This window comes from Chelonia mydas, chromosome 13, assembly GCF_015237465.2.
Source record: "Chelonia mydas isolate rCheMyd1 chromosome 13, rCheMyd1.pri.v2, whole genome shotgun sequence".
Lineage (NCBI taxonomy): Eukaryota > Metazoa > Chordata > Testudines > Cheloniidae > Chelonia > Chelonia mydas.
The window spans coordinates 18,571,571-18,590,393 of record NC_051253.2 but is presented as its reverse complement, the minus strand read 5'-3'; the positions used below and the strand labels follow the sequence as shown (position 1 = coordinate 18,590,393).

General features: G+C 43.2%; 1 protein-coding gene and 1 long non-coding RNA gene across 9 annotated transcripts in view; one reads left to right on the top strand and one right to left on the bottom strand.

Moving 5' to 3' along the window:
- Positions 1–16,238, top strand: part of EYA2 (EYA transcriptional coactivator and phosphatase 2) — a 156,949-nt gene extending 140,711 nt beyond the window's left edge. For all 8 annotated transcript variants that reach the window (XM_043526704.1, XM_037916000.2, XM_037916001.2 and 5 more), the window contains 4 exons: positions 1,584–1,698; positions 2,322–2,443; positions 5,242–5,342; positions 11,860–16,238. In XM_043526704.1, coding sequence (XP_043382639.1) covers positions 1,584–1,698; positions 2,322–2,443; positions 5,242–5,342; positions 11,860–11,940 — 419 coding nt within the window. In that variant the 3' untranslated portion in view covers positions 11,941–16,238. The remainder of the gene's footprint in view (positions 1–1,583; positions 1,699–2,321; positions 2,444–5,241; positions 5,343–11,859) is intronic.
- The window catches only part of LOC119567962, a 31,724-nt gene that overhangs the window by 11,769 nt on the left and 1,132 nt on the right, over positions 1–18,823 (bottom strand). The window lies entirely within an intron of this gene.

Genomic DNA, 18,823 nt, shown 5'->3' with positions numbered 1-18,823 from the left:
TTACTGCTCCTAAGAGGGCTCTGTAAAGTTCTGTGTTCCCCATGCCTGTTCCCCTGTACATGAGAGGAGAAATCAAGCCCTGCTTCAAGAGCCTTATACAGAGCCTTATACACAGGTCTTTCAGGAGTGGCTAATTTCTGTTCTCTATTGTACAGAGCCTAGCACACTCAGCACTCAAATAATAACGGTCTAGGCACTAATTCCCTATCCATGTGATGAACCTGGCAATAGGTTAATAAAAAAAACAAATATTTTTAAAATATACATTTCATTCACGCTGATATTTGTGCACCTCATTAAAGGGCACCCCATCTCCAAAGTCCATGGGATCCCTAACAAATACAATTAAAACCACATATCTTTGCCAAAAGAAAGCTGTGTGACCCAATAAATTATCACCAGAGCTGGTGCAGAAAACATTACGTTCATCACCTCCCAAAACACACAATAAGTAAAACACACACACACCCTTCAAACAACCTAAAACCAATATCTCGAGTCTCACACAGAGGGATGTATAGATGAGCTCTTGTGTATATGGAAGGAAAGAGTATTCCTGAGTCACAGTTCCCTATCCCACATCCCATCAAAACGATATCACAAGACAATGAGATGTTCTAGCCTCCTTGATCTCACAGCATCCAATTTAGCTAAGCTAGTTTCTCTCTTAGGCTGGGGTGGGATTTTGTCAGCACAGGTGTCCCAGAGCTAGAGCCAGAATAACATATAACCAAAAATAATAATATTCCTAAAGGTATTTTAAATATTTGCCCTTTACTTATTTAGTGGGAATAATGACCTTCCCATATATACTGGGAATAACGACCTTGTGAACAGATTTTCAGGGGGATTAATGACCAGCAGGACCCAACAGTCATCTGCTTCTGCTCCGACCTCTATCTCCTCCGCACTGGTCGTTAATTCTCAGGAAATTCCCGGCGCCTCAATCATTATTGCTTAGTTTGTACATAAACTCTATGGGAAATTTCAGAAAAGCATTCTAACTGAGCCATGCAAATTGCTAACTACAGAGACGGAGCTGAGCAAAATACTGGCTAAATGTGCCAGTGCTAACTACCACACCAGTTAATGTATTTCAGAGAAGGTTTCTCCATACAACAGGGCCTTAGTCATGAAACACTTTGCACAGCAGCCATCTAGAGGTTCAGTGGGTTGAAGCAGAGACCAGTGACAGATTAAAGCCCCTCAGCTGTGACTTGTGCAAAAGAGACTGGGGTCAAGACGGGAGGCGGAATGAGGGAAGTGGATGAATAGGAGTGAGAAACATTGGGGGCATTCAGGGCATCATCTACTTTGAAGCGATGTCCAAAAAGAAGGCTAGCAGCAGGTTCCAGAGGGAGAAGGGAAGGGGACTCAGGGCAGAGCCTTGACACACTCTATAGCAGCGGGATTAGAAGGAGTCTGCACCAGGAATGAAAGAGGAGCAAATCGAGAGGTAGGATAGGATTCAAACATGGCCAGGAGAGAGCAGGAGGCCATTTAGTGTACTGTGTACTAAGCTGTGCAAGTCATTCCCTTTCCGTGCAGCTACAAATAATGTTGCTTAATTTCCCTGCTTGCAGGTTTAATAGGAGCTCCTAAGAGGGAAACCTGGCTTCAGTTAAGAGCAGAACTGGAAGCTCTGACTGATCTCTGGCTCACTCATGCTCTCAAGGCTCTGAATTTGATACATTCCCGGTAAGAACAGCTTAAGGAATCACCTACATATGAGATCCAAGAGTTTCTTTTGCTTCTCTTCTTTTCCTCCAAACAAACCAGGGCACGTTTATAGGATTTTGCTGGCCAAATATGTGGGAGGCCCATCTGCACATGTTTTCCAGATTTGTATTATCCAGGGTAGGGGTGAGCTCAATCTGATACAAAGGACCAAACAAAAGAAAATCAGCTGGTTTTCCTGCCTTGCTGCTGGATATCTCATTTGTAGCATTCCCAGGAAGGTACTAAACAGATTTGCAAGTAAGGGGAAATAGAAGCACTACTAGCCCTGACTTAGTTCACCCAAGGGACACAGTGTAAATGACATTGGAGATTTACCACCATTTAAAGCACCTCAGTGGTTGGTTGCAATATGCAAAGTCTCTGTCTTTGCCACTGGTTTGTTTTAAATTATTTCATTTCTCATAAATTAATAAAGAGAGTGTACAAAAAACCTCAGTCACCTTCCATCACATAGTCACCAACTTCTCCGGAGCTTTTTCGGGTTGCATCCTGCCCTGTGCTCCCAGCTCAGAGGCTATGAGGAGAAAAGGACACAGATTGCCTCACTCACTGCAATTTCAACTAACCACTTTGTTTTCTAGGCCTAACTGTGTAAACGTGTTGGTCACCACAACTCAGCTCATACCAGCTCTTGCTAAAGTGCTGCTATATGGACTGGGCACAGTCTTCCCCATTGAAAACATCTATAGTGCAACAAAGACAGGTAAGAGCAATGCAGCTAAGGCCTCGTCTAAAGTGCAATTGGCTGTTTGTGACCAGGTTGTGGCCCTCGCATCTGACCCACTTACAGCAAGCACGGTTGAATTGTGTTCCTGCAGCAGCTTTATTCACAATAGAATCACATGATCCTCCTGTTGGTGCCTCCACATCTAACATACTAACTGCCCATGTTTGTGTCAGTGCAGCATAGGAAGAATCAAAGTAGCTCTCCCACAGTGCCTCAGTAGGCGATACAGTGCCTAGAAGACATGCACGCCCAACAGCATTAGCAGCCTGTGGGCCATATGTTCTGTAACACCCTATCTCACATATCTGAGAGGAAGGAATGCTAATCGAACCTGTTACATAAACATGGCTAAAGGACCTGTTTACACTGGGGGGCTGGGCTGGACAGTGAACTGGACCAGTTACAGAAAAGCAACCGTGAATCAAGATAGAAAAGCCATGGTTGTGTGCTGTAATTGCTAACAGGTATTAACAATCTTGTTTGCTAACACGACCAGGTTTACAGCTATACCTGGTTACAATCTTTGAATGTACACAGGGCCGAAGGAAGGAAGGATGATGGTCTTTTGGTTCAGGCGTTGGACTGAGAAACAGGAGAGCTGGGCTCAATTTCTGACTCTACCACAGAATTCCTGTATGATCCAGGGCAAGTCACTTAGGCTTTCTGTGGTTCAGCTTCCCATCGCTAAACTGGGGCTAATAATACTCACCTACCTCACAGCAGTGCTGGGCATTTAAGCTCATTGTTTCTAAGGCTGAGACACTTGGTGAGCACCAAAAGAAATGCCTATAAATAAAATAAAGAGAAGCTCTGAAGGTGCAGAATAGAATATTTAATGTTGTGTGATAGCTGACTGGGAGCTCCTTTAAATCAAAGCATATGGACTCAGTGCTGAGATACATAACTATGAATTTCATGGATCACATCTGCACCACACTAGTATACCTGCTGGACCCACTAAACTCCTCCCCCTGCATAAACCAGGCTCAATATAAAACCTGTGATGGATTTTCTGGGGGGAGACTTCTTTGATTGTTCCAAAGTTTTGGTCAGGAGTCTGATGAGGACATTCTTACAGTGACCAGCAGTAAAAAGATGCAGAGATTATAGAGAAAGCAGGATGGTATAGTGTTCTGAGTATGTGACTAAGAACCAGGAACTCCCAAGATCTCATCCTCTCTCTGCCATTGTGACTCACTGTGTGACCGTGGCCAGATCAATTAAATTAAAACTTTTAAAATTTAAAAAAGTTTGAGAATGTTGGCCTTAATCTCTGGGGGTCCCTGTTTCCCTGTATGTAAAGAGGTGATGATCATTCTCTACTTCCCATGGTGCTGTGAAGATTAATGTTTCTAATTTGTTTTGTAAATGTATGTTAAGCAGCACTAGTATATCATATTGCCATATCAGGAATGACCAGATGGTCCTATTTGCTTTCCCTTTGTGGATAAAAATATGGATAAGAATGTGAATTTCAGCTTCTCACAACTCCACACTACCATCCAGCCAAAAAGAACTACACAAGGCCTAATATCCAAAAATCCCTAACCTCCTCCAGAGGCTGTACATCCCTTCTTCTTGCCCTTTTGTGATATTATTAATTATTTTTATATTGTGGTCCATAGATACCCAGAAGCTCCCTGAACCTCTGACATACCCTTGTGGCTAGCACCTCTTAGATTCTTGCACTCCCTCAAAATGACATTTCTGTCCCACCCCAATAGCACTAGCTTGCAAGGAAGGCTGAAAGCAGAAAATGTCAACAACAATAAAAAACCCCAAACAAACAAAAAAGTGTTCATTTAAAAAAATATATGATCAAAAGCTGAAAGTTTTTCGGGTGAATACTTTTTGACAAAAATTGAAATGTTTCTGCAGAAAGCAGATATTTTTCATGAAAAATTCTGTGTAGTAGAAAGTTTAGGTGGAAATTTTTTGGCCAGCCCTACTGGATAGCTCACAGTTGTCCTAGGTTGTTGGACTTAAACCCTAAAGCATGTTTGCCATGTTGCCAACACCAAGTATTCACAAAACACTAAATTGGTTTAAAAATCAAGAGACTTAAAAACGATAAATGTTGGGTTATTTTTATTTGCAGTCTAATGTTTGAGCCTTTTTGGTTCAGATTTTCAAGCTTTTCTCTGCAACCATGAGCACTAGAAACTTTATTCTTTTTAAAATTAAAGCTGAGGACTTGTCTTCATGGTGGGGTAATGTGCACTACGGGGAGGCGGGGGTGTGATTTCTAAAGTGCACTAACATGTTGTGCATTAATTGGTTTGTGTACACCCTGCTGGTGCGCACTAAAGATTCCCTAGTGCACTTTAACATAGTACAGATATATTAATGTGCACTATGGAACTTTTAGTGCACACCAGCATGGTCTGTACAGACCAATTAATGCAAAACATGTTAGTGCACTTTAGAAATCACCCCCCTCCCCGTAGTGCACATAACCCCACTGTATAGACAAGCCCTGAGATTCTCAGAGAATTGCATGTCTCCAGCAGCAGGGGCTTTAAGAAATACACCAAAAATCACAAGACTTGTTGTAAACACAAGGGAGCTGGCAACACTAGGTAGGTAAAGAAGGTGCTGCTAGCTTGTGTAATGGCAACTCAGAGAATGTTGCCTAAATCTTAATTTGAGAACCAGAATACAAATACAAAGAAACAAATTATATCAGGCCCTGTCCCAGCCCTCAAAGCTGAATTCCAGCCCGACTGCCCAGTTCTCTTAGATAACTAACACTTTTTTTCTTTTTTGTTGCTCAGGGAAAGAGAGCTGTTTTGAACGGATAATGCAGAGGTTTGGAAGGAAAGCCGTGTATGTTGTAATAGGAGATGGTGTTGAAGAGGAACAGGGAGCAAAAAAGGTACAGTTGTATGTACAGTTCCGGGTTCTTCGAGTTTTCAGTTCAATGGCTCTTTATTTAACTAAGCATTAAATGAAACTTCTTCCCCTCCACGTTGTTTACAGCTAGGCTCTTTCCCCCGTTTGCAAATCCTCACAGCATCCTGAGCAATTTCCTACTGCAAATCCCACTTCCATAGCCCTGGCAACCATTGCAGCCTTTCAGGTGGTCTCAAGCACTGCTAGTTTCTATTACATGTTCCAGGAACAGTTCCTGATTAATAAAGATGGCATTAGACACATGACAAGAAACAAACCCCGCTTGTGTGATGTCAGCTGAAGCAAGCATGGTGAATTCTGGAGTTTCTGATCTATATGCCACACTCTTATAATTTCCAAACTCCAGCAGAATTTCTCAGGAGTGATTTATCACAGCATATTAATACTTAGTGCTGTCATGGAGGCTAATGTTGTTACAGTCAATCACAAGGAGACTAATAGTGAGTGGCTGTTTTTCTTTCATTAATGATTTTATAGAGCCATTTGATTAATTTTAAGCAAAAAACCAAAACAAACAAAAAACTGGGAGGCACATCAAATGCAAATAAAACAAAAATGGAAGGATCTGAAAGTCACATGATCAGGGATAATGAACCCAGAATCCTGAGAGTATTACATACTCATTGGACAGACACGGCCCTTTGTCACTGGCATCCTGAAGAGAACTGCAGAGCCAGTGTTCGTTGCATCACATGCCAGCTGACTGGGAAAGTCCAAGCAAGTCACAACCTGATGTTAGGTACCAGATGATGTTAGGTACCAGTTAGGGACTAGCAGAACATTTCAGATACGATACGATGCAATCTAGACTTTTGCCCAGATTTCTAACTGAATCCAAAACTGATTTGTTTTTTAATTGAAGTTCAAAACATTTTGATTCTTCACTTTTAAAATATTTGTATGTCTCTCTTTCTTGCTTTCCACTGGCACCAGATGCCAAACTGTTGAAATATGGCATTCAACATGGGCTCTTGTGGGTTTTCCAGCCTATTAGGAAATGCCCTTCTCATCATGGCAGTGAAGACAGTCACTAATGGTGGTGGTGCTGCTGCTGGGGTGGTGCAGTGGCTCTGAGCCCTGGCTGCTGGTACAGTATGTCTTTGGGGATGGAGCGTGCCCTTAAAGAGACATACATCTCCCCCTTCCGAAAAGCTGTGGTGGAGGGGAGGCAGCTGAATTGGAGCTGTGCTTGTACTGCAGCTCTCATGTGCTACTGATGCAGGGTGGTGGGCACTCATGAAGGGGCTGCAGCCATACTGGTGCCGCTCCCAGGCAATGCAGGGTGGGAGGACAGCTGAGCCAGAGGTGCCCTTACAGTGCCCTGTGTAGACTGCCTGTATGATGCATGCCTAACAGCTGCTGTGGATATTATCAGAGTAGTGAGAAGGAAAGATCATCCTGGTGACTGCATTTTGTGTGGACTGGAAGAGGGAGAGAGGAGAAGTGGGGATGCCAGAGAGAAGAGCTAGTAGCATACCATGAGAAGATCAAGGGCTAGGCCAGGTTTATGGTGATGAGGAAGGATAGATTTGGAGGTGAGGCTGAGGATACTACAGTGACTTTCACAGTAGAAAAAACTAAGATAAATAAGAAAACATGGCAGGGCATAGTCAGAAACTTCGGGCACAGGGGGGAAGAGTCATGGATGCCACTCACTAAGGCTGTGTGAGTTTGGGTGAGGATGGTGGAGCTGTTGACAGACAAGGGAAATCAAACTGCAAATCTTTGGATTACTGCCTCTGAGGGTTTCTGGCTGTTAGTGGAGGTTGGAGTCCCTGACCAGTTCAGGGAAGAACCCCTGAGTCAGAAGGGTTCCTGAACTTTCTGTGGGGTAGAAACATGATGGGAAAAATGTCACTGTTTTGGTTTCAACATGGCCAGAAACACCATTAGATCACGTCTTTTTCAGGGTGTCTTCCTGCTTCCCCCTGCAGCCCCATCTAAGACTCTTGTGCTCCATGCATGACCATCCTATGTAACCCAACTTCCCCTGGCTGGTTCCTAGGCTGAATGAGGAGGCAGGAAGCAGCAGCCAGGTGAGGCTGTTCACATTGGAAGCACAGGCTCAGGGAGGAGGGGATCCCAGCAGATGCAAGGTGGGTCAGCACTTGCTCTGTCCCCAGGGTCTCAACCCAGTCCTGCCTTGAAGCATCCAGAAAACCTTTTCCACCATGGCACATCAATTCCTGTCACCAACAAAAAAAACTCTGGAAATTAGCCAGATTCCAGGTGTTTAGCTGGTTCCTTAAGGGTTAAGAATCCCTCCACGAAGAACCCAAAATGCATGGACTGAAAGTGAAGTGATAATAGCCTGCCCTTTTGACAGCCCTGCACTAGACTTCAAAGGTAGTGGGTCAGTGCACATGACTGCATCAAAGGCTGCCAGGCTCCATGGGAGTATGAAGCAGCAGGAAGGTTCAGCAGCCTTCTACAGGCAGGGTTTCAAGAGGCCTCTTGCTAGTGTCTCCTGGTTTAATCAACTCTCCCATTAAGAGAACACATTCTTTGCTGGAGCTGTCACAGCCTTTGATTGATGACAATGATTAGTCAGGGCTGCTAGCTACACACCTGACTTTATACAAAAAACGGGGCGGGCAGAGAGCCTTTCACTGTTTTGCTGGCAGCACTGATAATATCTCAGTTTTAGTGAGTCGTTTTTCTTCACCTATCCACAAATGATAAATCTGCAAGAGCTGAACAGCAGGTGTGGCTGAGTGTCCAAGCTTTCCTCTTTTTAAAGAAAGGAAGATAGATAATTTAAGTGGAAGGGATTTTATATCCACCAGGGGTCTGAGGGAGGGGGAGAGGAAATAACTTTTCCCCTATAAAGTGAAATTGCAGAGCAATGCATTGTAGTCAATTCAGATGCCCCTGTGTTTGCTTGCTGTGTGTAGTGAACAAACAAAGTGATAAATAGCATCAAGGGAAGATTTTTTTTTTTACTGATAGGCAACATAGCAGAGAGGAGCTTGAACTGTATTTAAGTAGAGAGGAGTGTAAATAGACACCATGTAAAATGAATATCTGGTGTCACTACAGTGTCCTAAGCAGGTAGTAGCCCTAGGAAGGATCCTCTTCCTTCAACTATTTTGTCTGCTTGGGAAATCAGAATGTGTAATGTTAAGAAACCAGATTAAGGCTTTAGCTAGACACACAAGTTGGACCGCTTTATCTATATGGGTGCAGTTAAAGTGGTACAATCCCCTTAGTGACACAGTTAAATTTATTCCTATATGGGAAGGGGAGTAAGCTAAACCAGTTAAGGCAGGCTCATACTTCTATAACCCAAGCTGGGGACTGTACCGGTATCACTATTTTGGCATTAACTGGCATCATTATACCAGTATGCCCATTAAACCAGTATGCACCACATTATACAAAATGTGCATGTAGACCAGGCCTCAGTCTTTGGTACAAACTTAGGATGAGTGAACTGGTTTGGCTAAGAAAAGGACCAACTCAAACCTTCAGCCACCCAGAGCAAATCAAAGAAGTTTGGATAAAGATCTGAATGTAATTTCCAAATCTTCTGAGATTCATCCCTTACAACTGAAGTGACCATAAAAACTACAGAGAGTACTAAACACAGGTCGCAACTGTCAAAACTGTACCTACAGAGTTATCAGAATATTAACCAGACCCACCTGGTGTTTGAACATCACTTGTTTACTGACACCCACAAATAGTTGGCATTATTTTCTTTTGGAAACATAAATCTGGCTTTCAAAAGAGCATAAGCATAGTTTCCATTATTTTAAATGAGACATAATAAAATAAGGTGACTGCAAGAAGGTCATATCATTTTAGCTGAATCCAGTAGAACCTCAGAATTATGAAGACCTTGCAAATGGAGATTGTTCGTAACTCGGAAATGTTGTAATTCTGAACAAAACGTTATGAGTGTTCTTTCAAAAGTTTACAACTGAACATTGACTTCATACAGCTTTGAAACTGTACTATGCAGAAAAAAAATGCTGCTTTCCCTTTATTTTTTTAGTAGTTTACTTTTAACACAGTAGTGTACTGTACTGTATTTGCCTTCTTTTTGTCTCTGCTGCTTCCTGATTGTGTACTTCTGGTTCCAAATGAGGTGTGTGGTTGACTGGTCAGTACATAACTCTGGTGTTCATAACTCTGAGGTTCTACTGTATTTTTAAATGGGATATTTCAATAGAGAAGGACCAGCGAGGACTTAGATAATTGTATGGAGAACAAACATATTTAGAGTAATAATAGTAAATACTAAAAAATAAACAAGGGGTTTGGAAAAGGATACAGATTTTCATGCTTTAGGGCATAAGCCAACCTCTGACAAATGGGAGTCAGGAGGAAGCTTCCTTGGGGATGGGTTATCCTGTACCTATTATGGGTAGTGGGATGGGCAGGCCTAAGCCTGCCCAGAACTAAAGTTTGCCCCTTCAACCATTGAACCCAGACGACAAATAAATGAAAAAACAGGAACGGAGTGAGAGTCAAAGGTTAAAAAAGCAGGGCACCGGAAGGGCACACCAAGCCAAGAATCCCCCAACAGCACCCACTGCTCCTCAAAAGTGTCTAAAGAGTCAGTGGATACCACCCAGAGGACCTCCACTCAGAGGCATGACATAACAAGGGATCAGAAATAGGCCTCACAGTCGCAGAGCAACCCCCATCCAGCTTCCTCCTCCTGGTGTGATGGATGGCCATCTTAGCCAGTGCCAGGAGGAGGTGGTCTCATGACTTCATGGGGCCATGAATGGGGTGTGCATAAATGAGGAGGGGGGAGAGCGAAGTGCAGCCAGAACCTCAGAAGGCAGTTCTAGAATAGGAGCTACAACTTGAGACATGTTACATAGACATGTGCCAGGGTCTTCCTCTCTTTGCAGAAAGGGCAGGTGCTGGGAGATTCCATGAACTGCACCAGTTACAAGGCCCTGCTCACAGCTCCATGAAGGAGCCACCAACTAATACCTCTGGTAGGCCGTGGAACAGCAGGTCTCCACTGGTTGGAGTTGGGGCAGGATGTCAGGGCGAGGAAGTAGATGGTATGCAGTACAAGTGTGTACAGGTGTTTTCTGGGTGCAGTTTGGAGACAGGCCCAGTAGATGTCATTCAGCCAACTCAGGTGGTTTGTGTTGGGAGGGACTGGAGAGGTTTGTGGGGCAGAGGCCAATGATGAGCTCCAGAGGGCCAGGGGTGGGCAGGGAGCACCTTCCTGCAAGACCCGCTTGAGAAAGGTGAGAGAAGCTGGGGGCAAGGCTGCCTTCTCCTTCTGGAGCACACTAGGGGGGACATGCAGAGTGGGCAACCCCATGTGCTAGCCAAGCACTGCAGGGTCCTCTTTACTGTAGTCCAGGAGGTCTCAGATTCTGGTGTCCTCAGCCAGGACCATTGTTTGGTGCACCAACTGAGACTCTACTACCTGCACATGAAGGTGTGGGTTGTATAGCAGGGGTCTGTTAGGAAATCTTCCCCCCTCAGTGTGCGCTGCAGACCTGGCTGCTGAGAGTAGCTTTCAGGTCCTGAGGAGGACCTGGTAGAAGACTGGCAGCTCAGAGAGGTCGGGAGGGAGACCTCTCAGGTGGAGAGAGAGAATTGCTGCTGGTCATTTTGACACCCTCAGAGGTAGTGGAGGAAGATGTATGTGAGCACGCTCCATGCCAGACGACAAGCACTGGAGTCTCCTTCAAAGGAAAAGGCACCAGAGCAGCCCTGTCCATCTCCACAGCTGGTCAGACATCCTGGCCTCCAGATCGATCCAGTTCTCTAGCGGGAAGGGATCAGTGGCAGACAGGTACACATCAAGATAGAACAGTGGACCCGCACCTCCATTGGATGATCTGGTGTGTGAGTGGGAGGAAGCCAGTATGGCACCTCTCCTCAACCATCAGGCCAGAGCTCTTGACCCAGTTGACTTGGGGTGGAGGAGGCTGTTGAATAGATGGCTTGGCAAGTCTCCACCTATGCCAGGTCTCCTGGGTCCTGGGCCACGAGGAGCACTTCACTGGTATATGTCAAGAGGTTATCCTATAACTGCCTGGTGCAAGGTTTCTTGCATCTTCCTCTAAAACATCTGGTAGTGGGTTAGATGGACCCCGGCCTGATCTATTATGGCAATTCCTATGTACCTACGGATTGCTGTGGGGTTTGTCTTTCCTGCAGAGTGAACTGTAATTGTTATAAAACCAACTGCTTTATGGTTCATGCTTTTGATTATGTAAACAACTTCATTTTATTGCATAACTTCCTAGTCAATGGGGAGGTGGCAACACAAAGGTAGTTTTCGTGGCCTGGAGCATGTGTTATAGGAAAGGATTGCAGAGCTGGGTGGAGAATCTCATAGCACTTGTCTGTCATGTTGCTAAGGCACATGATCCTTTATCTCTGTAGCAATATTGTGAGTTCATGGCTAAGGGTGTAACGTCCCATTGTTCAGGGTGCAAACTATGAAAGATCTTTTGATCCTTGTGTTTAAAAAATATATTTTGGTTTCATTCCAGCACAACATGCCATTCTGGAGAATCTCCTGTCATGCTGACCTGGAGGCTCTCAGGCACGCCCTGGAACTTGAGTACTTGTAGCAGACCCCAACGCCTCAGCGCTGGGCAAGCTTCACTCAGAGAGACATCAGCTCAACGTATTCTTTGGTATTTTATATAACTGATCCTACAACAATTGCAGTAATCTTTCTTCAAGGGGAACCCATTGTATGGAAGCCTTTAAGAATCTGCATCAGGAAAGCAATGTATCACATCCTTCTTCCATTGGATGGAGGGAAAAACCTTCAAATCACCCAGTGGGGATCCTGCAGTTTTATGGCTAAAATGGATTCTTAGAGCTGATACTGGACTCTTGACTGTTTTATTGCCATGTGAATATCTTTGAAGCACACAAAAGACTAGAAGTCCTGGGTCTACTTGTCAGTTTTCTTGCTTTGAAAGGGGGGGAAAGGACACAGTATGGAATTTTGGGCATGCTCACTGGACTCTTCATTACATTATGTGGGACTTTCTGAAAATAAGAGTGAAATAGTTGGGGTTTTTTGTATTTTTTTAATTTATGAACTAATCCTGTTACTCTGGTATTAAGCTCTGTATCTGTTTTTATCTTCTTTTTGGGGGGAGGGCAGAGGGTCCTACAATTCTAATTTAATAGTTCTTTTCTCCATGATAAACTCTATGGACAATCATATTGTGTACATTAGTATTGAGGACATTTGGGACTGTTGGTAAGAATTATAGCTGTGTTTTTTAAACCTGATCTAGATGGTATGTGGACTGTGCATGTGTCTAAACGGTGCCTTATGCTGCCATCTTTTTTTCGGTGGGTGGGGAGAAGTAGCTTGTGATGAATGAAAGGCATTAAATAAAACTACGTTTACATTTTGGGGAAATAGAACACCTGCCTTCTCTTCTCTCCATGCATTGCTGGGCCTAGCAGATGTGTAGAATTCTTGCTTTCCCTCTGAGCTAGAGATGGACTAGGAGAACTTAAATTGGAGATGCAAAGACTAAAGTCTGTGGGAGCTCCCTGTGATGGCAGCATGAGGAGCAAAGACAGTCACCTGAATGTTAAGTGCCAGAGAACTTGGCCAGCAAACAACATCTGTTCATCTATCAAGGGAAGATAAAGTGCAAGCAAATATTACAGCTCGGCACATTTATTTTTGACAAAAATATTTATGTAAATAAATCATATGCAAATTAGATTCAGCCTACAAGCTCCTGCTGAGCTGTCTTGGCAACCCTCAATGTCAAACATTTTGGCTCCCTGGGCTTGGATAAATCTCTAATTCTCTATACAGATTTTATTATTATTTATTTCTATTACAGTAGCACCTTGAAACCCCAGTCAAGGATCAGGACTTCATGGAGCCAGGCACTCTACAGACATATGACAAGTAAAACAACCCCAACCCCAGAGAGGCCACAATCTATATGTCATACAGGACGCCACTGGTGTACAAAACAGACAAATTGGGTGGATATTGGTTGGGAGGAGACAGTAACAATAAAACAAAGTTTAGCAGATCAACAGAAGTCAAGGTTTGCCCCTTGCCTACCCAATGCCAGATGGGAGTAATTTGTAGATTTCACAGCAGAGGAAGGTTTAGAGGAAGGAGGTATGGGAGATATTAAATGGGCATTTCCCCAAAAGAGAGACAGTGTGACAATGTACTGGCCTCATTACCAATGCAGCATATTTACTGTTTGCACACAGGTGTGAAGCTAAATAGGTTTTAAAGATACAACAGCTACAACTATAAAGCCTTTGATGAGAATCTCAAAACAGCCAGTTCAGGAAATAAAGATCCATTGCCAGCTCTGAGCGAGAGAGTTTCCTGCAGGGTGAGTGTGGAGTATTGACCACAGAGTAATTTAATCTCAGCATCTGGCTTAAAAGTATCAGCCACTCAGCATCTGCAAAGTAAGTTATCCACACTTCCCTACAGCAGGCAGGAGGGGGAAAAAAATCTGTTTCGGGTCTGGGCATAGCACAAAACAAAAACAAAGGGTGGTTCTCCAGCAGAGGAGTCTCTAGCCTTATGGCCTGCTGAGAGAGGGAATCTAGGACAAAGCAAAGTCTTTCTGCAGTAGGTTTGGCTGGCATAAATAGAGATTAAATTTGACCACAAAACTCGCACAAGAAATCAGAGAAATTGGGGGCAGGGGGAAAGTCTGACTGACAGACAGGTTCCCATGAGATAAACACACATGTGAGTAAAACCTCCAAAAGGCAGTGACTCTGGGGAATTGTAGGCCACTGACAGACAGCGAAGCTGCAGCTTTTAGGAACTTGCCAATCAACTAATTGTTTCTCATGGAATTCGGAGGCATTGGCTGTCTCATTTTACCCAATAGCTCATTCTTTCTGAAGCGAGTTAAGAGACTCTGCTGTCTGAACATGTTCAGACATTCTCAGGCTCGCTTATGTGCTTGTGGTTTTCCTTCCCTGCAACCTCCATCACCCCCAACCCTCCACCCCAACAGAGTTCTAGGGCTTTGTCTCTCTCATATGTGTACACACACACCCTTGCTCTCCCCTGTGTTTTGCTGCATATGCTCTCTCCATAGTCATTCATTGCTCTCCTAGTTGGCTGTGTACATCTCTTCTATGCCTCAGTAACATTGAGTGGCATATGCCAGCAAGAACAATAATGTACTGCAGACCTGGCATGCACCAGCTTCCAGACGCGGAGTGACAGGTGTCCTCTTTTCACTAAAAAGCGTGGCCTTAGCCTTTCCTGTCTGAGGGAATCTAGGAACATTTTGTTCTGCAAATAGCTGGCTACAGGCAAATATACATCAGTCCTGGGTTAGCAGTTGGGAATACCCATACCCCAGGCACAGTCCAGACTATTGTTTGTAGTCATGTTTAAAAATATTTTCAAACATTGTTGCAGCCTTTCTAAACTACACTAGCAACCAGGTGAGTGGCAGCTATGAGGTGACCAAGACCCTTGAGTCAAGTGTAATGTAGGCCACCTCTCAGCCCTAGGTGATTAAACCGAGCCTTGCCTAACAGACATACTGATGACATTACTAATATAGGACTGCTAATAATCAGAGCCTCTCCACTTACAGAGGGTCAGCACTCCTCCCTCTGAACCGTCCTCTTAAGTAAAAACGAGGCAGTGAAAGATAGCTATCCTATATGGTAGATTATATTCCGGCCTCTTAAAACTTGAATAGGACTATAAGAGTTGCAGAATATAGCAAACGCTGTTGCCACTTACTTGTTAACACTTCAGGGAGCAAAATACCTTTCCAAACATAGAGAAAAAGAAGCTGCACTAAACTGTGTCTTGTTTAGTCACTGGCTTGCATTTCCAGAGAAACCATTTGTTCCATTATTTAGGCACAGGCTGTGTTCCTATTTTACTGTGTAGCACTGTATTTAGAAGAATTTGTATCTTCCCATCTATTGTTGATTAAATAATCCTTTTATATTGACCTTCACTCCACAGCACAAGCTTGAAAACTACTTTCTCCTTCAAAGTTTAAAATATCTTGTAAGGGAAGTGGAGAGCCCTTCTCAAGTGTCAGTCATGAAATGAAGCCTATAGGGCCAACTTGACTGCTGGAGTAAGTAGGCAAACTCCATTAACTTCAGGGTTACACATTTATTTATGCCAGCTACAAACTGGGCCTTAAACCATTATCTTCGCTAATAGGCTAAGTAATTACTAAACTAACCCCCACCACCACCACCACCTCCGCCGCCCTTCCTCTAGCTCAGTGCACTTATGTCATGGGAACTCCCAAAGAAGTTTAATCATTCCCACTGCAGCAAAACAGCAGGGCTGAGGAACCCCCTCCCAGAAGTCAAGAAATGAACAATATATATCCATATTTTAAATTCAAAGAAGCCACAGGCATTTAAACCACCTATCAGGGTTATTTAAGTGGAGTGATAGCACCATTTATTGTTGAGATTGCAATAACATGCTATTAAACATAGGTGTTGTATAACAAGCAGGAATAGTTAGCTGTATAAGCTGTCAATTTGCTCCTTTCAAATAAGCATACATGCACGAAGGGCCTGACCCAAAGCCTGTGGAAGGCCATGGAGAAATTCCCATTGACTTCAGTGGGTTATGATTCATGCCTCCAAAAAGTCACTTTCTCCATAGACTCAGGAGCCAAGGCATTTGCGTAAGTACCAAAATATATTTTTAACAATGAAAAAAGTTCTTGATATCCACAAATTGCGATTATGTCTGATCATTACTGTCAGCTTTATTTTAAACTGGATGCAGACTTTATAAGAATATACTACAGTCTTCTAGAGGTATTGACCAACATGCTATATCCTCACAACACTGTTACTGTCGGGCTTGGGGGCCACTGCTGTAAGCATTTTTAACACAGAAATAAGTGTTTGTAAGCAAATGATGACTGTGGGTGATGCAGAGTAGTAGGTCCTTTACTTCAAGCCTCATTAAGCTTCTCAGAGGTCTTGGGAAAAAAACTCTGTGATCCAGTTCGAACTTGTATTATGATGCTACTGCAATTAAGGGCAATCATTCAGCTGTTACATAGTTTGGGTGGGATGAAGGTTGTAAATGCTGATTTATTGTAGGTGTTTTGCTGAATCTGTTGCCTACCAGAGCAGCACAGGTGCTGCAGGACTGTAACAGACTTGGGAAACACTGTAATTAAAATGAAATAAATTACTTTTGACAGATATGTTACAGCTTGTCATCCTAAAAGGCAGATAGCTAGGGCTGGATTAATTCTTTCTGCTTCAAAAAATGAGTGCCAAAGTATTATTTTATTAGTGCTTTCCTTCCTTTCTGGCTGATAATTTATGCCTCGCTCACCCCCATCTCCTTTCTGGCTGCTGGGACTTTCTTTACTTAATTGTTCTTATGTCCACATTCTACAGACTTCAGTGGAACCAGGATTTCATTCTTTAAGTCAGTGGCAAAACTTCTACTAACTTCAATAGGGCACAGGTCTTCACCTCAGGTATTCAACAGACACATGGGACATCATGCAAAAGATTCACTACAATAATTATGCACAGACTTTCACTACAGTAATAAATGACATAGATCTCTTCTCTACCATTGTTTACTCTGGTGTTTCCCTGCATGCCATGACTCTAAACATGAATAGTAGTAGTATTTAAAAACAAAGATGCTAAGTTATATAACAAGTGTATTGTGTATGTTACGGCATTTTGTGTAAATGAATGTAAAAAAACCCCAAACCTGGTCAATTTTCACCTTTTCCCATTGGGTATTTATTAATATTTTCTTTGGAAAAATGAGTAAGAGTAGCTGTAAGAGTAGCTCTGAGCACATCTGTTACCCCCAACAATGCAAAGTAACTGGCCAAACTGTCGCCAATGTAAAGTGGCATCTTGTCTTCAGAATTATGGATGATAAAAGTGCAGCTAAAAATGCCAGAGCTGTAGGGGGATTCTCAGCTCAGCATGGCTCCAGGCCAGGATGGAATCCATGTGGTCCCCAACAGCCAAGTTTCAGGTAGTTTTTCTGTTGGGTGGAGGAGAGGGACCATTTGCAGAAAAGCCTGGTTCCCCACCTCCTCCTTGCAAACACTGCCTTTGGCTACAGTGTAATTCAGCACAAAACAGCCATTGTCATTCCTCTTCCAATATCTCCCCTGCTTTTCCTTTTGCCGGTCCATCAAATTTTAAGTTCTCAGCTTCAAGACCCTACAAAGCTCCACCCTGGCTTACGTATCAGTTTCTTACTGTATTCGCCTTCTTGTCTCCTTTGCTCAACTGGTGACACCATCCCCTCCATCACCTTTATTTTCTTCTCCCACTTCCATTTTTTACACCTCCTTCCATGTTGTTTATACACAGAATGATCTCCTAACCCCAGTACTGAAAGCCCCCAACCCTCTTATTCAAATCCCTTTTAAAGAGCCACTTCTTCTGTGAGCCTCAGGAACACTCAAATGCATGCAACACCTAGTTTTCCTAAACTGACATCATCCTCAGGCAGCAAGCAAACGCTTTGTGTATTGTATAGGGCCAAGCAATAGTGCTTAAATCACATATAACAGTTGGGCAAGAGGTACCAAAACCAGAAATATGTTTTATTAGCTCTTTCTCCACAAGTTGCTAATCATTCAATTAAAACCTAATCCAGAGCTGAACCACCTCTGCTTTTGATTTTGTGAAACCAAACTGTGGCCCATCACCAGCATGTGAATAATCTCAACACAAATTTAATTCAGAATACTGTTGAATGAAATTTAATGTGGATAAATGTAAAGTAATGCACATTGGAAAAAATAACCCCAACTATACATACAATATGATGGGGGCTAATTTAGCTACAACTAATCAGGAGAAAGATCTTGGCGTCATCGTGGATAGTTCTCTGAAGACATCCACGCAGTGTGCAGAGGCAGTCAAAAAAGGGATAGAGAATAAAACGGAGAATATCTTATTGCCCTTATATAAATCCATGGTACGCCCATATCTTGAATACTGTGTACAGATGTGGTCCCCTCATCTCTAAAAAGATATACTGGCATTAGAAAAGGTTCAGAAAAGGGCAACTAAACTGATTAGATGTTTGGAACAGGTCCCATATGCGGAGAGATTAAAGAGGCTAGGACTTTTCAGCTTGGAAAAGAGGAGACTAAGGGGGGACATGATAGAGGTATATAGAATCATGAGTGGTGTGGAGAAAGTGAATAAGGAAAAGTTATTTACTTGTTCCCATAAGAACTAGGGGCCACCAAATGAAATTAATAGGTAGCAGGTTAAAACAAATAAAAGGAAGTTCTTCTTCACTCAGCACACAGTCAACCTGTGGAACTCCTTGCCTGAGGAGATTGTGAAGGCTAGCACTATAACAGGGTTTAACAGAGAACTGGATAAATTCATGGAGGTTAAGTCCATTCATAGCTATTATCCAGGATGGGTAAGGAATGGTGTCCCTATTCTCTGTTTGTCAGAGGGTGGAGATGGATGGCACGA